A 27344-nucleotide genomic window follows, 5' to 3' on the forward strand; every position below is an offset into this window, starting at 1 on the left:
TACCATTTAATTCAACATTCTCCAAAAAGATAAAAAGGTTCATAAACATATGATGTACATGCAAAAGTTTTATCCAAATCTCATTCCTAACCGAAACCAATCCACCGCATACACATTCTTATTATAAAAGTAAGTATAAACTCACACATTTGCCATTCTAAGTCTTTGTTTTTATCTCAAATTCATTAAATATAAAGGGTCTTCTCTATAAAGCATATTCATCCCCTCTAACTTTATACCTAACTAACTATATACTTTAATTTAACGGCACCAACTAATAAGTACTAACTACCACTTTCAATGTTATACTTATAGAAGAACCCTTTGACCGTGACCAACTTCCTCCTTACATAAGAAATACATATATTTAAAGTCAAAGGGTACTTTGTTTTGAAATTCACATAGGCAAAGGCAAATGAAATTCGAAGACTATCTCATGGAGAAAAGCCAAGAGCCACAAAAGAGACAAGAACTTGAAAATGAGGTGTGTAAATTCTTCAATAGCTAGCATCCATCATTTGGCATCATTTGGGGGGTGCTTATGTTTTGTAACAATTTTTTTATTAACTAACCTCAAAGTTCTATTCAAGTATGAACCATTTTTTTATTAATGGTGACTATAATGTGGCTTTCCTTTATTTCATATATGTAGGTTGTTCAATTGCAAGCACGGTTGAAGGATGAAGAGTCACTCAATAGGGTCTTACTTTGTGCATCACTGCATGGACCTGTTTGCTCTCTTCAACACATTCCTTCGGTGTTTCCACCTCAGGTGATTTAGTATTCCATCTTGCTCATATTATATGTACAAACATACATGTATGTACATTTTCTTTTAAAAATGATATGATACATTTGGAGTATTAAGACAAATATAAGATATTGTAGGTTCATGAGCTTCTTGAAGAATTGGCATTAGTAGAGGAAGAGATCACTTTGCTTGAAAGAAAAGTTAAGGAACTAAAAGATAAATTGTACCAAGAAAGAAATGACGACGCGGATTGGAAAGTACGCCATAGAAGACAGCCTAAATTATGTAACCAGTTCCAAGGATCATTTTCACAAAATTATGAAGTGTTCACCAAAGGAAGAAAGTCAAAAGATAGGAGGGCATCTTTAAGTTCAGCAATGGATATCCATAGCCTGTTTTCCACCCCAAGAAGATCAAAAGGTAAATACATGATAAGGGTTAAGGCTTGTGTTTTCTTTTAGTAAAGAATGATTTTGGAATGTATCTAAATTACAAAGACACATCCTTGAATGAGTTTTTTTTAGCGTGTTTGATCCTCGAATGTGTCTTTTTGTAGGTATCTTGATTCTCAAATGTGTCGGTTGTTAGTCAGTTTAGTCCATGAAATTGTTAACAAAAGACGCTCGGGAAGGAATATTTTTATAATTTCAATACATTCATATACTATAACAACATCATCTCGTATATTTAGGGATCAAAATGACTATTTACTCGTTTTCTTTTTCTTCGGTTGCTGAATTTTCTCACCGTGTGATTTTGGATATTTGTTGAACACAGAATATGAAGTGCCAAGAACGAAAACAGGAAAAATCTCAAGACAAAATTCCGTTGAGAACCCAAATGAATTGTCGGAGGAACTTCTTAAATGTCTAATAGGAATTTTCCTAGAATTGAACCAAGCATCATTGGATATCAAAGAATCAGAAACTAGTGTCTCAAGACTCACTCTTTCATGCATGCAGTCGAAAAGCTTCATCTCAATGACTAATTCATCAAACTACAAAACACATTCATATCTTTCAAATGGCAATGCCTCTTGTCTTGACCCATATGGCATATCAGCAGATTTGGATTGCAAAGCAAGAGATGTAGGACCTTATAAGAATTTCATCCAAATTAGTAGCAGCTCATTAGAAACTGAATTCTTTTCACAATGCCTGCCAGCATTCAGAAAATTAAGGTTCATTTCGAGCTTTTAGTAGCTCAGTACTAATTGTTTAAACTTTATCTACATGTTATGCAATCTTTTTTTTCCTTATATATCTTTATTCTTATATCCCCCCTCTTTTTTAGGGTCTTGAGGCATAAGCTATGTGATGTTGATTTAAGTTTCTTGAGCTACAAGCAAAAGTTGGCATTCTGGATCAACATATACAATGCCTGCATAATGAATGTACTGTAAGGCATTTCAAGTCTTCATTAACAAGAAATTACCTATTACATTATGAATCATATAAACCTTTCTAAATTTTTATATGTAATTACAGGCATTTCTGGATCATGGCCTTCCAAGTACACAAGATAAATTGTTGTCTCTTATGAATAAGGTATATGTGAGAGAGAATGGATGGTAATTACAGAATATGTAGCTTTGGTTTCCTCAAAAAAACAAAAAATACATATATGTAGCTATGATAAAAGAAAAAAAAAACTCTCTTTTTGTTAATGAGTGTGCTAATAATAACTGTGTAGCTATGCATTGACTCAGGCTGCAATGAATGTTGGCGGGATCGTACTGAATGCCCTGGCTATTGAACACTTTATTCTTCGCCATCCACGTGACTCAAAACATGTATGTAACATATTTTCTTATCCTACAATAACGTCTCAACTTCACTCATATAACTATAAAGTTAACAAAATTGGTTAGGGTCCGGTGGACGAGAAGGAAGTCTTGTTGAGGCATGCTTATGGTGTGGGGTATCCAGAACCTAATGTCACGTTTGCTCTCTGTCGAGGCACTTGGTCCTCACCAGCGGTATGTGTATTGTTTAAGTGTATCCAAATTGAGGAACCAGTGTATAAATGTGATGAAAAAAGAAATTAATATGAGGTGTTTCTTGTGACAGTTAAGGGTGTATACTTCAGAAGAAGTTGTGAACCAATTAGGGAGGGCCAAAGTTGAGTACTTGGAAGCTTCAGTTGGTATAACAAACAAGAGAAAGATAATTGTGCCTAAACTTTTGCAATGGCATATGCATGATTTTGCTGATGAGATGGAATCGCTAGTGGAATGGATATATAGCCAATTGCCACGCACAGGATCATTGAAGAGAGCTATGATGGAATGTGTAATAAGGGAAACAAAACATCCCATGTCTAAAATGGTGGAAATCCAGCCATATGAATCTGAATTCCGCTACATCCTACCTATTGAATTTTAAAGTATCTAAGATGGTGTTTTTTAGTTTTCACTGAAGCACTAAAAGAAAAAGAAAAAAAATAGTGTTACACTATATGTCCTATATTGATAGAGCACTGCATTGTTACATTGAACAATGTCATTGACACGTAAGATATTGAATGACCATAAAACATAAGACCACTTTAACTATTTTACAACCAACTATAACTATTTTACACGTGCATCTAATTAAATCACACTAATACCTAAACATTCACTAATACCTAAATGGTGATGCACGTGATAGTTTTTATTTTTTAATTAAAGCAAATTATGGTCCATCGAAAAGTATTAGAACATAATTTGCTTTAATTAAGAAATAAAAACTATTATTTTGATCGTTAATGTAAACGCAAGTCAAATTAGTCTCTGATAAGATTAAAGTGTCCTTTAAACCTCAAAAAGACTAATTTGATCTATATTTGAGATTCTTAAGAACCAGATTAATATATCGTATTACTTGATCAAATAAATCAGTGTGTTTTTTGTCAAGGTGTAAATGGTTGAAGGTGTTGATAAAAAATTGTTTAAGCAAAAAAATAAAATAACGTGCCGTGCATGCTGATGGAGGTGAATACATTCCATATTTACACCATGTACCTTAGCTCAAGAAAGATGACTACTATAATATTTTATAAAATGGTCAATTAAGCAATCACAAAGGCCTGCATTTTTTGCAAGCTAAACTAAACATGACCTGCTACAATATGTTGTTTTGGTTTACAGGTAGGTTGACAACATGAAATGCTACTTCAACCTAACAAGTATTTGAAAACTTCATTCAGTGTTGATGCCTTTGGAAGAAAGAAATTAAGGAAGATAACTCAGTAATATCATTCATATTCAATTTAAAATCCTGCAACACATTGCAGAATATACAACTCTCTCCATAAATTTTAAGTGCAACGTTATTAATCATACAATACAACAATCACTTTTGGATTTTGCTTACACTCCATCATAAAAGAAAACTTACAGGCAAAATATAAATGGTGCAACTTGATATAGTGCAGCGCGTCAGTTGAGTTCCTTTCCGCGAGAAACAACAGTAACACTTGATAAAAATAAGAGATCCACAAAATAAAGCTAAAATTGAATAGACATACAAGTCTATGAAAATCAAGGATTAACCCAAACAAAATTCCCAATACTAGTGAAAATGTAACATCAGAAATTCAATACCTCACCAAACATAAATTCAAAACAATCACCCATGCTCTTCAAGTTTTCCATGTACATGTCCACAAATTAATTACTTTTTGTGCATTTTCTATCCAAACTTATGAGTGGGTAACAGGCGGCTCAGCTAAGAAATTGACAATCCTATTTAAGAAATTTAAGCCAAACACAGTCTCTTCGCAGTTGACCTTTACAGAAGTAATCAATGGGTCGGAGCATTTACCTTCAATGGTAACTGTAATTAAGCATGGCATGGAATTGCTCAAGATCTCACTGCTAAAACGCAAACACAAACCGGACGCATCATCGAGGTTGGAAGCTACTGGCAAATCCACAGATACAAGAGAAAGATTGGCATTGCTCAGCATCTTCAATGCTAAGCTTTCACATATGACAAGAAATGTATCCTCTGTTAAAGAGTTGCTTTCCTTGTTCAGCTTTAGAATGTGATCGTTAAATGTGCAACTGGATGCCAATAATGCAAGAAAATCATAGTTAGAGTTCACAGAAATGAAACAGGAAAAAATTAAAAGGGAGAAAAAGAGAAGGTTCCTTAAGCTAGCAAGTACTCCCTCCGTTTCAAAATATAAGCAAAAATGACTTTTTAGGTTCATTCAATTAATGATGTATGTGGTTCATATTATGGACCACATACATCATTAATTGAATGAACCTAAAAACTCAATTTTGCTTATATTTAAAAACGGAGGGAGTAATTGCTAAGATCATTTTGTTTGACAAGTGTAGATTCTAAAGTTTTAAGAAAAATGGTGAAAAACTAGTTATACTACACAAATCTATAATGGGCTGTCTGCATAGCCCAGTGGACAAATTATAATTAATACAATTATTCTACATTCTGACAAAAGAATATTTTAAAACCAAATGGACACAGGTTTCACTTTTTTAACTTTCATTCTGATGTATATCAACTTATGGATCCACAGAAACATATAAAACATACTATTCAAAATTTAAGTGTCCATTTTTTTACATTAAATCAGTGAACTATAGGCCAAAACTCAAGAGACCAATGTAATTTAAATTCACTCAAGTACGGCATTTACTTATGACAAGCTTCCTATTCTTGATGGTTTAAATTTCAAATTTAAATTTAAATTTCCATTTTTCTCCTGACATTTTAACCTTCATCTTGCATACGTATGCCATCTTTTCGTTCATTATTAAAAATCTTTAATTGTGGGCAAAGAGGGTAACAGAGTATGAAACTATTTGTGCCCAACAAACAACAAAATTTTCATACCTCCTCACGTATTCAAACATCCCTGGAAGGTGAGATTCCTTTTCTATGAAAGCTTCAATATTAATCGGAAGTGGTTTTACAAAGTATCCAATGTCAGGCCTTAATTTGACAGGGAATTTGTTGTCGTTGCAAAATAAAGCCAATTTTAGAGGCAAAAGGTGGTGATGGAAGCGAACTAGTAGAGTCCGTTTCGCTTTCTGACTAGGCTCCAGAGAAGAGATTGCCTCCATGGAAACTAGCGCTGGTTTATCAACATGAGATTTCAAGGTACTGCAACAAAAACATAAAACAATTCGTGGGGATAAGCACGTAAGAAGATTACAATGAGCAAGTAAAACTTGAGATATTCAAGCAGGATTTGCTGCAGGTTCAATGGCCACAGCCTTTGAATAGGAAACCAATTTACTGGCAATCTAACTTTAAGTTATAGATACAGATTTGTACTCTACCCAGTAAAAGAAACTTGGAAGTTATAAGAAAAGGAGGATTAATACTTACTTTTCTGCTGCTTGTGATATTTGATCGGTAGAATCTGCACTTTTGCTAGAATCCTCGTCTAGTAAGACTATATCGAACATCGGCTCCAAAGAACAATTTTCAAATAATACTTCTAAACATACAAGATGGGAGGATATGCTTGAAGTTTCAGATGAAAAGGAGTAATTCACCATTAAACCCTTTCCATTTGCAGGATCCAAGAGAGTGTAACATTTGGGTTTAACACGGCTTCCAATATCTCCAATGGTTATTCTTGCCGAAGATTTTCGAACTTGGCTTTGTTCAGTTTCACTTCCTTTAGATGACTTGGATGGCTCATCCAACCAAGACTCGAGAGACTTCGTTGACATCAAGTCATTAAAACCAGAAGAGCCAGAGTGATCCCCACCATTCTGGTTTTCATTAACATTGCTAGTTTCTGAAATCTGAATCAATGGATCATCATTGTTGTCACCTTCATCGCCAGATACAGTCTCATTGCTGCCACTGCCTTCGCTGGAACCAGATATTGACTGTTCAGAGCTATAATCAGAAGCATTTTCATCATCAGAAGACCCAGATGAACCAGGATCATCCACCTCCTCTGAATCACTGTTAACAGCTCCATCATACTGATCAATGTATGGAAGGCTACAGGGTTTTGGGAGAGGCTCATATCCTGGAGCTGCATGAAATACCAACTGTGAAAGAGATCCAGGGAGATAAAACCTGTCATTGATAGGTTCAGATGGAACTGTCACAGTTTTTGTCTGTCCACCAAATATGCATTCTGCAAGTACACTAGATTGGTCCTTCCGTGATTCACTATTTTCCTCTTCCACATTTTGAGACTCTAAATTGCTTGAGAGAAGTTTCTTCAAGAAACGCGAACGATCACGAATATCATAGTTCAGGTCACGCTCAGCCAGTTCAATTACATACGTCCAAATTTTTCTCAAGGTCCAACTATCTTCTCCCTTGATGCACAGTGAGACCTAAGGACAAAAACCATTCAAATCGTAAACTCCTTTTCTTTCAATGTAAACCCATGCATATAAAATTCAGGAGCCAAGAACTAAGGTTCCAAGTTCTGACATGGGTCATTAACTCATTATATGGTCCTACATCCATTTAGGGTGTGTTTGAGAATTGGTTTTTGGAGGGGAGAGCTTTGGGGGGCCAAGTCTATATTTTGATATTTTTAAAAAATTAAAAGAACAAAATGATACTATATGTTTATTTATCATGCTGTTCTTTCAAAATATATATATAGACTTAGCCCTCTAAAATCCAACTGGAAAACACACAATGGTACGCACAATTTAACAGGACAATATAGAATGCATAGTGATATGATATACATTAACCAGACACTATACATCATGGAAAGAGATAACTCTGCAAGTGAAGGTAAGCTGAAGCGCACTCAAGTGTTATAGATGATTAGATTCAAAATGTGTGGATGCCCACCTTCTTAATAGATTATTCTACACACTTCTAGAAATATCAACTTTACAAGTCTCACTAACTTTCAATCATTACCACTATTTTATATAAATTCTATAGTGATCCAAATAGAAAATTCAAGTAGAAGGTGCAGGAGTACAGTGGAAAGTAAAAATGCCACAGGCAATAAGATTTATGAGACTGTAAAAGGATAAGCAGGGAGTTATGAATAACATCTTAGAATTAATGGAAGAAAGGTTAAAGATATCTATGAAGAGATAGCACGCAGAAAATTGTGACATTCACGACTAAAAATGTATGAAACTTACTCAAGTTTATCATTATCAGTATCACTAAAAAACAGTTTACAATAAGTAAGTTGTTAGCAATCCAGCATTTCTATTTGGATAGGAAGGTGGATTTACGAGACATGCTGAGACAAGCATAAACACAGATTACATATTTTGGACTGGAGACATGCAATAAATGTAAGATGCTCCAGAATTAGGATCTCATGCAAAATGCATGCTGTAAACAAAAGTTTATGCCACATTTATGGAAGTCATCTAGTCTCTAAATTGATCATTTTCAGTTTTTTCCTTTGGCTGATGTACAGTGGAACTGGAGAGCGTTGATGTACTGACTACTTCCAGTTCTGATTTTTATTTTATTTTTTGCTTTGGGTGCTGCATCATCCTTAGTTTCTTTACTTACTTAAGAAACAAAATTCAAAAGAAAAATACTAGAACATTAACACCAGGAAAAATCAATTAAGCAAAGCATTCTTTACTTTCTGAAGCTAAAACAGCACCTCAAAACATAAGCTATTCACCCAATAAAAGCAGATGTTCAGTTTACAAGCATTTATCTGAACAACCAAACTATCTGATCGAGGACCTTGACAACTACTCTTGAGCAGGATTTAGCTATATTTTGTTACAGTTGATCTTTAAACAAACCGATGACACCATGTGCAGATATCAACATCACGTCTTCAAAAATTTCCACAGAAGAACAAGAAAATGAAAAGACTAGTAGAATACATTTTGTCCAGTTATTATGTCAATCAATCAATAAGTAACAATGCATATAAGAACCAGCTTTTTTGTACAAAAAACCAAAAGTAATTTAATGATATACCTTTGTGATTGTGTTAAGAATCTGAAGCTTAGTTTCTAATCCTTCTGAAGTAAAACACCAAGCAAGATACTTAAGTACTGTACTCAACATCCTTGGAATCATCTCACCCAAAGAACAATACTCCCCCAACAACCAGACAATCATTGCACGGGCAGCAGGGACCTTGATTGTATCCAAACTACGTACCAACTGAATTATAACCTTATAATAACAATTAAAAGAGTTGGAGATCAGTCATAACTGCACAAGCAATGTATCAAAAAATTGCAATGCAAGTACAACTAAATAATCGCTAGACCAAATACAAGATATTAATATACTAAACCCATGCCTACTTTGTTCCATATCTCCATATTGTCATTTGAAACTTACTTTTAAACCAATACAAAAAAAAAAAAAAAAATAGTACCATTGGAAATAATTTTATATGAAAAAGAATCAGAAGAGTACCTTCTCATAACTGGGCGGTTCTAACTTTATAATTGATATGATGGACATAATTGCCTGAATTAGTACGCCCTCTTCTCCATCCAGTGATCTGATTTCACCACACAAAAATTCTGCAGATATAGATATTAAACAAGAATTCAAGAAACATGAAATGTTTCTTCAAAAGATAGAATTAATAATCAGGCCACACACCTTGCCTAATCAGAGCCAACAGTCCTTCCAGGCATGCAGTTGCCATTTTTGGAAGTCTCTGGGCACATAGACCAATGGCAGCAACTGTGTCGGCAGCAAATCTCCTGTCTGGATCTCTTATATAATCCTAGCAACACACTAAGAAAAACATCAATCAATGCACCAAACTCTGATTCTAAATGTCATAGCAAAAGACATAAAACAACAACAGCAATGACAACAACCAAGCCTTATCCCACTAAGTGGGGTTGGCAAAGACATAACCATAAATAATTAATGAAACATGTGAGCAGGTAACAGTGGATTCCTCATCCCTGCATAAGCATGTCTAGGTCCTCAATTTTTATTTTTGTATTTTTTAAGTGCGGTAAAAGACCCATATTGGTTGTACCAAAAAAATAAAAAGAGACACATATTTGAGTATGGGAGGACCAAAACCCTCACCTTTGGACACTGATTTAGACCATTAATAAAAAGGATGTATGTTGGGCAAAATAGAAAGGGGGCAGAGAATAGTATTTGATTGTAAAAATTAGAGAGAATGAGAGAAGAATAGAAGTTGCCTAGATTGGGAGACACTAGGGCTCTAGAATTGCCTAGATTGTATTCTTTTTTTTAGTAGATAATGTTAACAGAGGTATCAAGTCCACTTCATATACAACTAAACAAGGGGTCCTCGTGAGCTTAGCTCAGTTGGTTGGGACAATGCATAAAATATGCAAGGTCCGGGGTTCAAACCCCGGCCACTACCAAAAAAAACAAGGGAAAATAGTTAGAAAAGGCACAGCTACAAAAAGTTCAGATAGTGTAAAGTTTGACGGATCAAATAAATGCATATTCCAACACTGTCCAGAAAAACATATACTTGATGTGAAATACCTGAAATTCTTTAAGAATGAATGAAATCGAGGAATCCGAAGCTATAATAGAAAGTATATCCAGCTTAAGCGCTTTTATTTGATAGGAATCTACAGAATAAATGAATAAGTCTTCGTAATGTGGAGCAAATAGAGAGGGCATAGCTTTAGCAAACACTTGGATATTGCACAGCACCTGCATAAGTCAATGAACAAATAATCATTAACTTCTAAGTCAAATGTCAAAGAAATTGATCATACATGATGATTAACTAGAATTTATCACTTTCTTGCCTTATCTAAGGAAATTTTCTGTGTATTTCCTTTTCCTTCGTAACACGATTTTACTATCCAACCAAAAAAGTCAGAATTCAATATTTGAATTGCAAGTAATGCATATCAATAGTAAGAGTAAGTGCGAAATCTCTCAAGAACAACCCAACAACACCAACCCTTAAAAGGATTAAGATTTATAAGAGTAATATAAATTTGAACACCCTGCAAATACAACATTAACTCTGATAGAATTAAGTCAGTAAATCATTAATTTCATTTATGTTACTCTTCAGAAAATGAATGAATGAATGAGCAATGTGATGTTATGAACTTATGCCCATGCCAGAAACAGAGCATTAGCAAAAAGTTGTTCAATAAGCACATTCTGTAATTTGTTACCACAACTGACTAGAGACTGCCTTGAGTAAATGTTAAACTGTCAATTGTGGCAACATGTTATGGTAATTCTGCGTCATTCAAATATAAGCCAACAAAAAAGTAAAATAAAATCATGCTTTTGAAGGAAAACCATTAACATTGACCTCTAAATTGTGTAATTAATAAATTCCATGAAAAATATCTAAAATCAAACTCAAACCATCCATGTAAATATTGTGATATCACCTATTATATGGGTAAATCATCACGGAAAGTTGACTCCTAACTCCTAAGGAAGAGGTCACTACTAAGTTCTAGGAGATGGCTGTACCCTTGATCCCGCAATATGAGTTTAATACCTATCCCGCTAGCATTAAGTAATTCAGTGATCATGATATGTCCATTCAATTCATATATTGGCCATAGACAAAAATTAAAAAATAATAATCCTTTTATATCTTAGGCAAACCATAACTTCAACTGCCATGTCTAGACTAGTATTGGTATCCTAAGAGTGACACAGTAGATAATTCTCTTCTCTTGGTGGGCATGATATGTTTCAACCAGTATCAAAATAAACAGAAATGTAATAAAGGCTGGAAATGAGAAAGAATAAGTTTACACTTTACACCATATATTGCACACAATTTACTAGTGTATATGGGACTCAGACTACGACTCTAGGGTAAGTGCCCCTGGACTCTCACTCTAACCCAAATCAGATCCTCTCCCTTCCAGCTTTCCACTCTCTTTCCTATTTATGTTAACACACTAACATAGTAACATAGACTCACAACTGCTAATGACAACCCATAACTGTTAGGCTGTTACTAAATGCCAATATCAAGGTTTGATCCACTGTTTTCCCAAAAACTTTTTCTATTGAAGTTTCGATTCATTGGACATTAGACAATAAAACACAACCTATAGTGACATAGAGCAGCTATACATACAAGTTTCTTAGAAGAGCCTATGAATAAAATACAAGTATTATAATTTTAAAAAGAAAATCAAAAGAATTAGTAGCAAATGTAGATGGAGGAACAAATAAACCAAGATAAACAAACAATTCAAGGAACATTACTTACCACGTATCTTGAGGCAGGCGATGATCGAAGAACAAACAAGAGTGGTTTAACAATTCTTTTAACGTCCTCCTTAGGCGCCATTATCCAGTGTACACCTGCAGCTGCAAGTACAACTGCACTGTTATGAGACCATAACAATGGTGATGTACACTGCAGTAGGATCCTCACAACTTCATTGCTGCAAGATGTATATAGCGATTCATCCAATTTAGGAGCAATCTTAATAGTAGAACTTGATCGTGATAAGTACTCATCTGGCCCTTCAATGTAACACTGAAAGATCATATGTGTTAATTCCGACACAGTCTTCTCAGTGGCATACCCAGCATCTTTTTTTAAGGTAACATCATGCTCATCTTCATCTAAATTGCCATGATCTTTATTATACGAAGAAAACATGATGGATTCTTTGACAAGCCCATGCCTCGCTATCACATACCGTAAAAGAATCCCAATTAGCATTATTTGACCCCACTCTTCCACATCGGGGAGAATCTCACACAACTTTCTGTAATTTCTTCCAATAAGTGAAAAATTGTTTGGGCAAACAGAAGTGAATGCAGAAGCAGCTGCTCCAACAACCCCTGGGGAATGATCGTTTAACAATAATCCAACCATCTGCACCAAATGAAGCATCAAAATTTATTTATACTATTGACAACTTTTATAGCCTTTCAACCATACATTGATGAAATAAAGCAACTGGCATAAAACTTTCTTTAGTTAATTAGTTCAAATGTATGAGACTTAAGAAAAGCAGGGAGAAGATAAGGTGTTTTCTATTAATTGTTATAAAGTAACCTATGTCCTATAGAAGGTAAATCTCAACAAGTATGATAACAGTAGACACGTATACCAGACCTCTTCAATTGCAGTTGCATGTTCATCCATCCGTAAATCGTGAAGCTTAGGAAGAGCATTAGCAGCACATTTTCTGACATAGACAGACGGATCTCTAGCACATTTTCCCACAGCAACAAGGACAAGAGGTGCAATTGCATGAAGGCGGATTCCCGCCATGGCTCGGAGTGCCCATGCCCTAACCAATGGGTTAGTGTCCCCCAGGTCCTTCTGGAAACAATTGATCGACAGCAATGCTTCATTTGGACGCCTGAACAAAAGAAATAAAATTGAAACTATAAGAACGACAGCAAACAACAACCAATTATGTGGCAAATTAAAGACGGAAGAATGCGAAGGTTAAAGAGCCAACAACAACAACGAAATTTTATCTCACTAAGTGGGGTCAGCAACATAGATCAAACGAGGTCATCATGTTCTATCATATAGTACCATATTTCTCTAATTGATTTTTCTAAGTCTACCTCTGTTTCTCTTAATAGTACAGAATCCACCGGTATTCTCTTTAGATGCCCAAACCACCTAGGCCTGGTTTCCACCATCTTTTATGTTATAGGTGTTATCCCAACTCTCTCTAATGTTTACATTTCTAATCCTATCCTGTCTAGTTTTACCACACATCCAACACAACATCCTATTCTCTACTACGCTCAATTAATTTTTCGTGCTAAGGTTAAGAAACCACGTCCACAATTTTATGTGTCATTGGTATCCCGATTCCCGAGGAACAACATACAACAATTTTTTGGATCTGCGAAAAGTAGTTATAAATAAATCCATTAAACAAAGAAAAAAGGAGTAGAAAGAATTGATAAAATAAATCAAAGACCTACGAGTCCACAAACCAACTGAAGAACAAAAACACGCTTCAAATCATATTATCTTCAAATGCTTAAATAAATATACACATTTAATCAACTCAAATAGCTTAAAACAACAAAATTGATTCTAGAGGTGTAGAATGAATTTCGTAATGTGCGATGTCTTTCAGTATAATTGATTTTAACTTTAAGCTAGGATTTGTATCTTTTAACTCCAAACGTGATTTAACACTCAAATTAGTATCCAACTCACTTTTACAAATATGTAACCAAACAAAGACCATTTTACATTCAACTGAGTTTTAATTAAAATCAATTTTACAAAAATGAATTCATTCGAAATCAAATTTCGTCTTCGCGTAACCAAAAACACATAGCTAAATACAGCAAAACAACGAAGAAAAATAGAAGCAGTTGTGAAAGTAGAATACAACATACTTTTCAGCATAATGTAGAAGGTACAAGTAAACCAGCTTCTTCACTTCCAATGACTGCGACGCAACGTTTTTCACAACCTGCAATTTTCATTCACAAATCAAAACAAGTCAAAAAAAATGCAAAATCACAATTTAGATTCAAAATTTTCAACGCAACGAAGGTGAAGCAGATCGAATAGCGTTGATCGGAGGGAGTGACCTGAGGGAAGAAATTGGAAACATCGAATCCTTGAGCGATGAGAGCGAGTAACCGTTTGAGAGCTTCGCATTTCTCGGAATCGAATCTGCTATCGAGAAGAGGAGCGATGTTAACGTCTTCGGGATCGTCGTAGAGGGCGGCGTCGGTACCGATTCGGAACACCGCCGTTGAAGCTTTGCTCAGTGATTCCGCCGTCGCTCCGAATTGGTGGAACATTTTTTCTCCGACTGAGATTTGCGTATCGAGTAAGAAGCAAACTTTTGAGACCTATTGGAAAGGAAAGTGTTCTAATTTGTCGCCTAATGAAAGATTAGTAACCGTTAAAAATATACTCATTTCATGGAGTATTAGCTAAAATTGACATTCTAGCATAGACGACATTGTGAATGAGGTTCCAAGTATTATGATAAATTATTTCAAAAAAAAGTATTATGATAAATCATAAATGAGAAAATTTTGAGGGTATACTATAAAATTTGAATTTCTAAAATTAAAAGATATTAACATTAATACATTTATAAGAGATCAAGAAAAAGATACATTTTAGAGGCGCTCTAATAAAGTTATGAGCAATTTTATTGACTTACTCTTATCACTCTTCCATGATTCAAGTTCTTGGTCACGGAGACAAACATCCTATTCATCGCCAGGTTCGTTGGTATTCCCCAAAGATGGTTATATAAAAGTTAATGTGTATGACTCCTCCTTCGGTAATCCGGGCAATGCTGGTTTAGGCGACCTCTTAAGAAATTATTATAGGGGTTGGATTCAAGATTTTTCTGGTTTTTGTGGTAGAGCGTCTAATTTATTTGTTGAACTCTCGGGAATTTTGCGAGGTCTTCAACTAGCCTGGGACCTTGGTTATCGATCTATTACTTTGGAATATGATTCTCAGGCGGCTTTGGATTTGATTGTTGATGCTCATCAGAATGAATTTCATCCTCGTGTGACTATTCTTTTGCTTATTCGAAAGCTCTCTGCTCTTCCTTGGCTGGTTTCCTTTTCCCATACCTTGAGGGAAGGCAATGAATGTGTCGATTGGTTGGCTAAATATGGGGCTGGCAACATTGACACTTTAAAGATATGGACCTCTCCTCCTCCTCCGCGGCTAGATTATATCTTGTTCGCCGACTACTCTGGAGTTTTTAGGCACCAAGTTGCTTAGTCTTTTGTTTTTTTTCTTCAATTGTTTTCCTCCTGATATAAAACATTCACGGGCATGCCAAAGAGGCAAACAATCAAGGTGTTGAATATACACGTAACACCCGATGAAACCAACAAAACCTCCCAACTCCACCAAATAAAATCTGCCCTATAAAAACAAGCACATATAATAGCCCAGCCAAAAGCTAAGAAAGTCAAAAGCGGAGGTATACAAGAGATAACAGGCCAAAACAAGCTAAAAAGCCAAATTAGCACAAAAAAATAGCCTACCTACGTATACTCCTGCATCACAACTAGCACAATAGCAGACATAACAAGGTTGCAACATTTGAATGACCTACCAAAACAAACACAATCAATTAAAATGAATTGAACATCAATTCAACCTAGCCCAAGTAGAAGAAGATCAACATTGAATGCAGGAGTAGTCATTGTTCAACTTCATATAAGGTCAAGGTTTAGAGAAGGGATTTGGCTACAAGTCATGCATTGATTACATAATAGATCAATCACATAAATGATTTATGTATAGTGCTGTTCAAGCTATGAAAAATTGCTCCTCTAAAAAAAATGTTAAAATTTAATGGTACATTTCGAGGAGTTAATTGAATTATCAAACCCTTCCTGTAAAAAAAGTTGAATGATCACAAAAAAATCATCGTTTTGATTTTATTGTAAAATTGACAATTTTTTTTTGAGAGGTTGACAAATAATAGATAAAAGTTAAGATAATTACTCTTTTTTTGTTAAACCAAATGTATTATCTACACGTAATTATATAAACCGATCTCTCAAAATAACCAAAATTCGTTCAAGAGATTGAACACTATTTTTTTCATACGCATCAATCAAATATCAAACCGGTTAAAATTATGACACGTTCTGATCACTATCATAAACAAAAAACCAATTTTTAGTTTTATTGAATAACTAATATGTATCTAATCTACAGACGAAATACATCAATTATTAAAAAATTTAAAAAATAATTTTTTTTTGGAACCAAATAACCAAATAAAATATTTATAACTGCAGTAAAAATTGGGTGGTCTATGATGGACCATAAGATAAGATGGTCCATGTTACAAGGACCATCTTTTATCACAAGTTACAAAGTAGTACTGTAGTAGTTAGATTGTTTTGTCGGGTCAAAGTAAAATTGAAATGTTTGGAACATCTAACGTGCGTGTCTTCCAAACAGAACAGCAACTGTAACAATCTATTTTCCTTGTTCTTACCAAACAAACTCCATAGCTTCTTCTTCAATTTCTCACATGCACAGTACTTTCAATCTCTTCAAGGTTAATATTCCTTCCTCTCTTTTTTTCTTCATGATGCTCATGCATCTCACATTCTTAATTATATATACAAACTCCATTTCATTATTTTCTAGTTTAATTCTCATGATCAATGTTTTCTAATTTAATCTGCTCTGTTATTCATTGTTTGATTATACTTGATGTTGAATTTATAAGGACTTGTTGTATTCGTGCCCAATTTGGATAATCAACTTAATTAAGCACTTATCATATAAGTGCTTATGTACAAGCTAACTATTTCTATGACTAGATAAAATTAAGTCAAACTGTTTTCATGTAAGTTATTCTGTAGACTAGAGCTTATGAAAATATGCTGAAAGCAACTTATGGGCATGTCACAAGCTGTTCCGTAAGCTCGCTCAAATGGTATCACAAGTGTTTATGTTAGTAAATAAACTCAAATAAGTCAATCCAAACAGACTTTCATTCTATCAGTGAATCTAGTCGTCAATTTAGTGAATTTAAGTCATTGGATGAAGATTAGATGACTCACATTGTGACTTCCGCAAATACGGAAATTTGAATTTCATCGATCCTTTTTTAATAACTTCTCAGATTGGTTACTGCAATACATTTAGATTGGACGAAATCCATTGTAAGCATTAAATCTGGAATCATGCAGCTAAGAAAGTACACATTTTACGCAGTCACATGATGTGGACAGTCCATATTTCGGCTTTGGTAATTCGCGCCAAAATTCAAGTAGGAACACATGTAATCTAAAATTTGATCTGACAGTCTAGATCGACAATTCTGTAATTGCGTGAACGTAGTGAATTGAAATCCGCAAACATTGCATGTTATTACAAACAATTTCGTCATGCTTTTATCATTTTGATTGAAAGTTTTACCTGTTTTGTGACATTTTTGTATTAGGCAGTGTTAGTCCATACTCCAATCCAATCCTATATTCAAAGCTCTAAAATTTTATATTTTTTTCAAGAAATGAAGGATCTTTGAAGAAACTGGCTACTTCACGATGGTATTTAGTGGAGTAACCGTTGATGTAGCACCTAAACAACAAATACGAATATTGATTTTTGTATTTCAGGTGTCATAATATTGAGTTGAGCCTTGGAGAAACTCTATGGCTCACTGCTCTATCAAGGATACCGGTATAGCAGAATCCCAGTTGAGTTGGTGGTATCTCGTATCATCTTACGAAGAACTCAAAACAGGGAAACAAAAGGTGAAAACCTCGGCCGAGACTTTCAGTTGTCCGTACTGCCCCGAGAGGAAACAGGATTATAAGTTAAATGAACTCCTGAATCATGCCACCGGGATTGGTCGGAGTAGTTCAGAGAAGAGAAGTGCTAAAGAGAAGGGTAGTCATTTGGCTTTGGTAAAATATTTGGAGCAAGACCTTAACAGTAAGGATGGTGCATCGAGACCTATAGATCAAGGTGATCTGTTGTTAGTCTTATATTCCGTTTTAGTCGTCGTTTTAAGGTTAATTACATTAGACTTTACATATACCAATAAAAGTAATTAATATTGTTACTTTTGATTAAATTATTTGCCTTGTAAATCAGCAGGGCAACGATCTTTGCTAACATTAGTTTTTGTCTTTCAGGTACGAACACAATAAGTCCAGGACAGACAGTAATGTCTCACTGTTCTATCAAGGATACCGATATAAGTTGGTGGTATGTAGATACAGCTTATGAAGAGCTCAAAAATGGAACTCGGAATGTGAAAACCTCAGACGGGACTTTCATATGCCCGTACTGCCCTAATAGAAAACAGGATTATTTGTACAGGGAACTCCTAGAACATGCTTTTATGGTTGGTCGGAGTAGTTCAGAAAAGAGAAGTGCAAGAGAAAGAGCTAATCATCTCGCTTTGTTGAAATATTTGGAAAAGGATATTACAAGTATGCCTGGACCGTCAAAGCCTGTCGATAAAGGTGATCATGATCCTGCTGTTTGCAATACACTACGGAATTTTTTTCGTTCTAGTTAATATATTTTTCTGAGTAATTGAATAGGCTGAAACTATCCAATCACAGTAATATTATTTTTTATACTATACATAAAAGTAATATTGGGATTTGGTGTGGTCTTTACTCTGTAAATTTTACCCTTAATTTAAACTTTTTATTTACTAAATAACTAATATTTTTTTATCAATAATCAACTAAAATTTGTAACTTGAATTATTTTTATAAAAAAGCAGAAAGACAGGCGCCTTTTTGCATGCTAGTAAAAGAATACTGATTCTGTAAAGCAGCATAGTAAAAATCAGTGCTAAAAACTAATTTTTGTCTTTCAGGTACAAAATTGATAAACCAAGGACAAACTGTCTCGGCTCCATGCTCTAACAAGGATACCGGTTCAAGTGATCCTCGAATAAGTTGGTTGTATGTAGATAAACTTTATCAAGAACTCAAGAATAGAAGTCTCAAAGTGAGAATCTCAGACGATGCTTTCACTTGTCCATACTGCCCGAAAATGAAAAAACCGGACTATGTGTACAGGGAAATCCTTGAACATGCTTCTGGGGTCGGTCAGAGCAGTTCGCAAAAGAGAAGTGTCCGAGAGAAGGCAACTCACCTGGCTTTAATGAAATATTTGAAACAGGATATTATATATGTGCCTGCTCCATCAAAACCTGTGACTGAAGGTGATTCTTCTGGTAAGTAAGCAATTGTTCAAACTTCAGTTCAATTTTTCCTAGTTATTGAATATACTGAATTTGACTAATTCAATTCACATTGATATTTAGTGGAAGTAACATGTGTCGAAGAGATGCATTTTATCAAAACGTAACAATCGGTACTAAAACAATATTTTGTCTTGCAGGAGCCATGATACAAAGCCGAGAAGAAAATGCGACGAATCGCTGCTCCGACAAAGATTCTGATAAAAGTGCATCTCAAATAAATTTAGGGCAATTAAAAAGAACATATGAACAGCTCAAAAAGGGGATTCAAAACGTGAGAACCTCAGATAAGACTTTCACTTGCCCATACTGCCCTAATAATAAAAGGATAAAACGGGATTACGTGTACAGGGAAATCCTTGAACATGCTTCCGGGGTGGGTTGGAGTATCTCACAAACTAGAACTGACATTGAAAAGGCGGATCATCTGGCTTTGGTCAAATATTTGAAAAAGGATCTTATAAATGTCGGTGGTCCTTCAAAACCAACAGAGAGAGGTGATATCTCGCTCTTAATGAAACATTTATGAAAAAAAAATTCTGTTTAACCTTTCTTTCCAATTACTTACTCCCTCTGATCTTTTTTAAATGCCGCTTCTGTTGATAAATTGTGTTCCTACTTTCATGTCATTTTCCAAGTTCAATGCAATATTAACTACTGTTTTGTCAATAATACCCTTAAGTATTTGGTGCAGAATGAGAAATAAGTGGAATGGCATAATAAATATTTAAGGGTATTATAGGTAAAAAAACTAATAATTTCATCAAAAGTAAATAATCTTAAAACGACAACTAAAGAAACAAAGGGAATGATATGCAGACATTGGCCAATTCACAATGATATTTAATGGAATGGAAGTAATCTATGAAGCATTTAACAAGAATCATTACTAACTCCTTATTTTGTTTTGCAGGCACCATAACGTCGAACCGAGGAGTAACTGTAACAGGTCGCCACTCTGAGAAGGATACTAATAATAGTGCATCTCAAATAAATGCGTTGTTTGTAAATAAATCCTATGCAGAACTCAAGAAGGGAGTTCACAAGGTCAAAACATCAGAAGATACTTTCTCATGTCCGTATTGCCCTAAGAGAAAATGCGATTATAGGTACAGCGAACTCCTTAATCATGCTTTAGGGGTAGGTCAAAGTGACGCACAAAGGAGAAGTGTATTGGAGAAGGCCAACCATCTAGCTTTAGTGAAATATTTGGAAAAGGATCTTATGACTATGAATGTGGAACGTCCATTAAAGCCTGCAAACAAATATTTGGAAAACAATCTTATGAATGTGGAACAAAATCGAACAAAACCAGTGAATGAAAACATTCTTGTCAATTCTGAAAGGCAGTTTGTATGGCCATGGACTGGGATTGTGGTTAATATTCCCACTAGCCAAACCGAAGATGGACGATGTATTGGTGAAAGTGGTTCCAAGCTAAGGGATGAATACCGAATAAGGGGTTTTAATCCACGTAGAGTCAGAACGCTTTGGAATTCATGGGGTCACACCGGAGCTGCAGTTGTGGAATTCAATAAAAGTTGGCTAGGGTTATATAATGCATTGGCATTTGAAAGGGCGTATGAATTAGATTGTCACGGGAAAAAGGACTGGCTTTCTTATACTGAACAAAAATCCGGTCTGTATGCGTGGGTTGCCCGAGCTGATGACTACAAAGTGAACAACATAATCGGGGAGCAACTACAAAAGATGGATGTTAAAACAATACCTGAAATCATGGAGCAAGATGCTAGAAGGTTCAATAGACTCGTGCAGAGTATGCATAACATTCTTCAAGTAAAGAACAACAAGATAAAAGAAATGGAAGTAGTATGCAATGAAATTACACTTCGCATGGACATTGTGATGGGCGAAATAGACAGACTTGCTCAATCTCACAGTCAAGGTATCTATTATTATAGAAGCTGCGTTAGTTTTTCTCTAATTTTGATTATTACTTGCCAATCGTTTCTAAATGTTGTTTATAGACATTCTGCTAGATTTTTTAAACACATTTGCAAATGACATTGTTTTATGTCATCATTGCTTGTATTTCAGAGATGAAGAAAATACAGTCAAGTGCAAATCAACACTTTCAGAGTGTTTTGAATGGTCATGAAAGGCTTAAGTTGCAGCTGGAATCTCAGAAAAGAGAACTTGAGTTGCGAAGAATTGAACTGGAAAAACGTGAGGCACGTAATGAAAGTGAGAGGAAAAAGTTGGATGAAGAGATTAACAAGGTGTGTTGCTTTTCTAATTTTGTTTCATCTTTTTTATCGTTCTGTGACTCACATTCCTGTGAAATGAAGATCAAAGTGAAAATATTGTTCAAGGGTGATGAATTAAGATAATTTTAAATTTATCTGTTTAGATTTTCCTTTTTTCTTCTTCTTTTTTTCTTTTTTCCCTTTTTTCTCCAAACAAGGATCTTGCTGAGGAATCTATAAATCAAAAGTTTTGCATTATTTATTTTTTGTGTCTTTGAAATTCTTCAATAATAATGATATGGTTAAGAATCTTGTTGAATGTTTCATTTAGGTCCATGCTTATGTTTTTTGCTTTTTCTAGACTGCAACGAAAAACCACTTTCTTCAAATGGCTGCTATGGAGCAACAAAAAGCTGGTGAAAATGTTTTGAAACTTGCCGCAGATCAAAAGGTCCGTATAATTTGTTTTAATGCTTTTTTAACATCCAAAAGTGTTAATGTCAGGATTAGTTCTGTTTATGGTTCGGTTCAGGAAGGAAAACCGAATCTCATTCGGTAAAACTGATCCGAACCATATTCGGTAAACTTGAACCAAACCGTTGAGGGTTTGTCCCGGACCCAATTGGTATACACTGAACTGGTGCACCAAATATATATGCCAGTTCAGTGGTTCTGAACCAAAACTACCTTTTCGGTGTGGTTCGGTTTAACGGCTTGATTCGGTTTTTGGTTTTATTAACAGTCTTAGTCAGCATCAAGTGGCAAGCTGATAATGGTACTTGACTATCTATTTATCCAGCGGCAAAAAGAACAACTCCATGCCAAAATCATCCAGCTTGAAAAACAACTAAATGTGAAACAAAAACTGGAATTGGAGATTCAGCAACTAAAAGGAAAACTAAATGTCATGAAGCACATGGAAGATGATGGAGAGCTTGATGTTCTGGATATGATGGATGCCTTACATATAGATTTAAGAGAGAAGGAACAGTCACTTCGAGACATGGACGCATTGAACCAAACTCTGATCATTAAAGAGCGTAAGAGCAATGATGAACTGCAGGAAGCTCGAAAGGAATTGATTACTGTAATTTTTTTTTAATTTTTCTAATGATTTGTGTTTTGAATTTCTTTCCTCGCATCTTTTAAACTCTCTTGGTTTTTTTATCTATCACAGACCATTAAAGAGATGCCGAGTCGTGCCGATATTCGTGTGAAGAGAATGGGGGAGCTAGACTTTAGACCATTTCTAGAAGCTATGAAGAAAAAATATAATGAAGATGTTGCAGAAGATAGAGCTTCTGAACTGTGTTCGTTATGGGAAGAGTATCTGAAGGACCCTGACTGGCATCCATTTAAAATTTCTACAATCGAAGGGAAACATCAGGTTGTATTACAAAATTGACCGTTGGCTTGAAAAATCATATCATATAGATAATCTATGTAAATTTTTATGTTATTCTAAAATGATTTGATGTGCCACTGAAGTACGTCAAGATTAATGTCATTTAATAAAAGCACGTAAGACCTAAAACTTGACGTAGCTCATGTTGTCAAACTCGTGCTACTTGTTTAGGAAAATATCTTTTAATATAGCAAATTGATCTACACAATGGATTTCATTTTCGTTTTAACCTACAAGTACATTGCATTATTTTTCTCTATATATTTTCCTTGTGAAACTTACCTTTGTGCTTTGAATTTCAGGAAGCTATAGACGATGAAGATGAAAAGCTGAATGAACTGAGAAACGAGATGGGCGAAGAAGTTTACAAAGCTGTGGTGGCAGCATTGAAAGAGATAAATGAATATAATCCAAGTGGGCGGTACATAACCTCAGAATTATGGAATTATGCAGAGGGAAAGAGAGCGACTTTGCAGGAAGGGGTGAAAGTTTTATTGAATCAGTGGAAATTGAATAGACAAAAAAGGGGAATGATGTGAAGCCTGGTATGTTTCTAATGGAATATGAAACTGCATTTTGCTTTTGAACTACATAGCTAGAAAAAGATTTTACTGATGCGTATATAAGCATATATACGCTACAAATCCTTTCTTAAAATTCCAATTTTATAGTATTGACAACATTTAAGTCCTGTTTGGATAAACGGTATAATTAAGCACCTATAACATAAGCTCTTATCATGTAAGTTGTTATGTACAAATTTCTATTATAAATAAAGGATAAAGTAAAGTCAAATTATTTTTATATAAGCTATAAGTTGTTTTCATAAGCTATCTTGAAAAAGCTTATGGAAATAAATGTGAAAACAACTTATGAACATGACATAAGTTGTTTCCATAAGCTCTCCAAAATAGTTCCATAAATGCTTATGTCAGTAAATAAGTTCAAATAAGTCAATCCAAACAGATCTTTGGTTTTATTTTCCCCTGCCTAATTGATTGACTTGATATTGAGTATAATTGATTGTGTATAATTGAGCTGGTTAGCAATTGAGTTTGAAGTAAAGTGGTTTATATTTAGATGTTTTTACTCTGAATGCAAGTTGTGTGTAAAAATTAGTGGTAACTTTTCAACTCAATGCAAAAACTTATATTACGCGTCAAACTAAGGTTCAATTTGGCAATTGCATTCGCATAAACCAAACACAAGTATGTTCACTAAAATCACATTTGACACGAGACAAAATAAATTCTGCTATTTTATGACGTAACTGTGGATCATGTTGCTGAAAGGTTGGTGTTGGCTGCAGGAATCATCACACATTGTTTTCTCGAAGGGAATCGTGCGGTTGAACGTATTTAGGAAATACATCATATATTTGGCTTTCCTTGACACTTCATGCTTCCGTGGAGTTCTTTCTATCGTCACTGCTTTCATAACCACATGCTTTGCGCTTATGCTTATTCATTTAGGCGAAGTTCAAACTTAAACCTAAACTTTTAAGCCCCTAAATTTTTACACTAAATGTAAAACATGTTGTACCATATTTAATAAACATCATTTCTGTTAACTTTTGCTTCATTAATTTGCTTTTATGTATTCAACAAGGTGGGTGTATTTAAGTTTCTACTTGTGTTTGATTATATAAATATTTGAACATTTTGTTTTTGTGGTGGCATTAAAGTAGAGACATAATTTGTGGAGTTCTAGATTTGGCATAAGAAAAATAATCAATAAGGTTTTTCACACATTATTACAAAGTAAATGTTATTCACACAGTGACTTATTGTAATGTCCCCGTGAGTTTAACTCAGTTGGTAAAGACAATGCATAATATATGCAAGGTTCGGGGTCGAACCCTGAACCCCGGACACCACAAAAAAAAAGTGACCTATTGTAAAAGGATACTCAACTTGATAAACGATAAGCAATGGAATAAGGTATATGTCTAAATCTTAAAGCTAGATATATGGCAAACTATATAAAATGATACAATGTAGGCTAGCATTTCTTTATAAATATTACTTTAATTTATTATAAACATCAAGGGAATTTGCAAAAGATATTACGCAAGGTATACTTTGATACCAATCTACAAAAAGACAAATACAGTTAATTAATTGATTAACACTAACACAAACCCATTTGCATAATCTTTTCTCTTTTCCTACTTTAGCTTTTCGGCGCTACTAAGCGTGCTTTTAACAACATGCATGCATCAAACACACTTTTGTCAAATTTCAACTCTTACTAGTAACTTATCATATCATCATAACGATTCAATTAATCAGATCCTAATAACAACTTAACTAAACCAAATTGGTATAAAACTCTATTCTATCAAAAAAAGAACATACTATAAAGCTAAAAAAGAGAATAAAGACAAACACACTTGATCTTGTCTTGTCACATAATAATATATATTACATAATGTAGAATATATAGAACCATAGCTGCGGGCTAGTGAATTTTAACTTTGAAGCCACTTCAGCTCCTTACAAATTTCACATAATCTTTCCCTCCATTTTCTCTCTAAAACTAAAAAAGTTAAAACCCATTATACCAAACACCAAACAAACCTTAACAAACAAGACAAATAAAAACCTAAAAGCATCACTAGTCACTATCATAATGCTACTTTTTTTCTTCCATTTTTTTCTCCACCTTGTTTCCCTCTATCCACATACCAAGAAACATTCAAAATTACTAGTAAATAGTATAAAAAAGTGCTTTTATAATTTTTCTTCCTTAGACTCGAAAATTCTTGCCAGTGAAAGTTTGACCAAATTGCCAATTAGAGGGAACAATATTCCAAGAAGTTGAAGTACGTTTATCACTTGATGTAACCCTAAAAGAAAGTGATTGACCAACCAAAACAGAATTTGATTGCCAATTTTGCCCCCAGTTACGACTCATACTCATCCAACCAGTTTTTGAACCTTTAACACTAGTCTTCACTATATCACCTGCACCTGCAACGTTGGTGATTAGAACCAAGTTGAAGTAACGAAAGCCGTTGATTGTGTATCTTATTCCTCCTTGTTTTCTGCATGGTACCCTACATGCACATCAAAGGACACAAGTATTTTCAGCAAGGGTATAAAGTTGTAATAAAACACAACATCAAGGGCAATAAAATATAGGGTTGTATTGAAAGTAACAAGAGAAGTAGTTACCTGCGGTAAGAAACAGGAACAATACCAGCACGATATTGAGCAATTTTGAGGAACATAGGCATAGCAAGATCAAAGTGTGGTCGTGGAGGGTTACACCAACCTCCATTATCACTTGCTTGAGCAAAATTTGGTGGACAAAAATTTGTAGCAGTTACTAATATTGAAGGACTTCCAGGGTGGCACCAACTAGGATCATTGGAACACTTTAACTCAAAACACGAGCCACAACTCAAACCGTTGTTGAATAGTGCTGTGCTTAATGCTGCTGTGTTCACACCATAACCTTGACTATACAGATTTCCATAACCACATGCTCCACCTGAAATGTGATCAAAATTTAACATTAACAACAAAAAAAAAAAGAACATTATTAAACGAAGATATCAGAGACATTTGATATGTTGCAACACGAGTTTGAATTTGCTAGGTATTTTAGAACAAAAAATAAATAAAATTGTGGTATGGTTGGTGGTTGTTTTTTTTTTCTAGTACTAACCCATTGTTCCGGAGGCGTCGCTGCCGCCGTAGAAGGTGGCGTGAGCGGTTTGCCATGCTCCGCCGGAGTAGACACCGGGGAGTCTGGCTTCGGTTGAAGTGAGGAGAAGGGCTAAGAAGGAGAAAATGGTGGTGATGTTGAGCTTAGTCATTGCTCTGTTTTTGAGTGTGGAAAAGGGAGAGTTTGTGTTTTTGAGGAGGGAAAATGGAGGAGTGGTGGTATTTATAGAGAAAAAAAAATGTGGATCCATGAGAAGTGTGAATAAAAAGAAATTGGGACATTGATAGGGATATTGCATAATATATGCAGGGGTTGGGGTTCGAACGGGGTTCGAACCCCAGACACCCCACTTCTCCACAATTAATTGTGTGAGTTCTAGCCACTAGGCTACTTGACAAAAAAAGAAAATGGGACATGTTAGGTTAATATAATAAAGTTACTCCCTCCATTCCTTTTCTTTTGATGTTTTAGAACTTCAACTATATTCCAAAACTTTTGATGTTTTAGTGAATTTGTTATTGTTTTCTCAAGTTTACCCTTGTTGGAAAACACAATAAACTATTAAAGTAGTTGTGACCTTTGGTTTATCATATGTGAATTTAATGATAAATAAGGACATTTAAGTAAAAAATACACAAATATTTATATACTTTAATTACTCCTTAAAACTTGTGTCAAGAGCTAAAACATCAAAAA

The 27344-nt window shown here is 34.7% G+C and overlaps 4 protein-coding genes across 4 annotated transcripts; 2 read left to right on the forward strand and 2 right to left on the reverse strand.

Annotated features, from left to right (window-relative positions):
- The first annotated feature begins 181 nt into the window (after positions 1-181).
- Positions 182-3317, forward strand: LOC11430241 (uncharacterized). Its single transcript, XM_003616361.4, has 9 exons — positions 182-484; positions 653-772; positions 889-1171; positions 1529-1931; positions 2045-2144; positions 2239-2298; positions 2460-2543; positions 2622-2729; positions 2821-3317. The coding sequence occupies exons 1-9, from the start codon at positions 416-418 to the stop codon at positions 3133-3135; spliced, it is 1542 nt and encodes a 513-aa protein (XP_003616409.2). The 5' UTR covers positions 182-415; the 3' UTR covers positions 3136-3317.
- A 648-nt stretch (positions 3318-3965) lies between these two features.
- LOC11433764 (AP3-complex subunit beta-A) lies at positions 3966-14564 on the reverse strand. Its single transcript, XM_003616362.4, has 11 exons — positions 14221-14564; positions 14023-14099; positions 12764-13013; positions 11903-12520; positions 10183-10356; positions 9304-9430; positions 9112-9221; positions 8662-8862; positions 6097-7070; positions 5599-5868; positions 3966-4799 (listed from the first exon to the last, which is right to left on the reverse strand). Exons 1-11 carry the CDS (start codon positions 14434-14436, stop codon positions 4436-4438), a joined length of 3381 nt encoding a protein of 1126 aa, XP_003616410.1. The 5' UTR covers positions 14437-14564; the 3' UTR covers positions 3966-4435.
- A 1967-nt stretch (positions 14565-16531) lies between these two features.
- Positions 16532-24605, forward strand: LOC11433765 (protein INVOLVED IN DE NOVO 2). The gene is made up of 12 exons (XM_003616363.4): positions 16532-16685; positions 17755-18106; positions 18277-18609; positions 18975-19337; positions 19505-19861; positions 20278-21270; positions 21423-21604; positions 21933-22022; positions 22371-22658; positions 22749-22958; positions 23279-23521; positions 24286-24605. Exons 2-11 carry the CDS (start codon positions 17791-17793, stop codon positions 23513-23515), a joined length of 3369 nt encoding a protein of 1122 aa, XP_003616411.1. The 5' UTR covers positions 16532-16685; positions 17755-17790; the 3' UTR covers positions 23516-23521; positions 24286-24605.
- A 769-nt stretch (positions 24606-25374) lies between these two features.
- Positions 25375-26850, reverse strand: LOC11426926 (expansin-A4). The gene is made up of 3 exons (XM_003616364.4): positions 26649-26850; positions 26153-26471; positions 25375-26034 (listed from the first exon to the last, which is right to left on the reverse strand). The coding sequence occupies exons 1-3, from the start codon at positions 26797-26799 to the stop codon at positions 25725-25727; spliced, it is 780 nt and encodes a 259-aa protein (XP_003616412.1). The 5' UTR covers positions 26800-26850; the 3' UTR covers positions 25375-25724.
- Positions 26851-27344: the final 494 nt, after the last annotated feature.

The sequence above is a fragment of the Medicago truncatula genome, chromosome 5, assembly GCF_003473485.1.
Source record: "Medicago truncatula cultivar Jemalong A17 chromosome 5, MtrunA17r5.0-ANR, whole genome shotgun sequence".
NCBI classification, from domain to species: Eukaryota; Viridiplantae; Streptophyta; class Magnoliopsida; order Fabales; family Fabaceae; genus Medicago; species Medicago truncatula.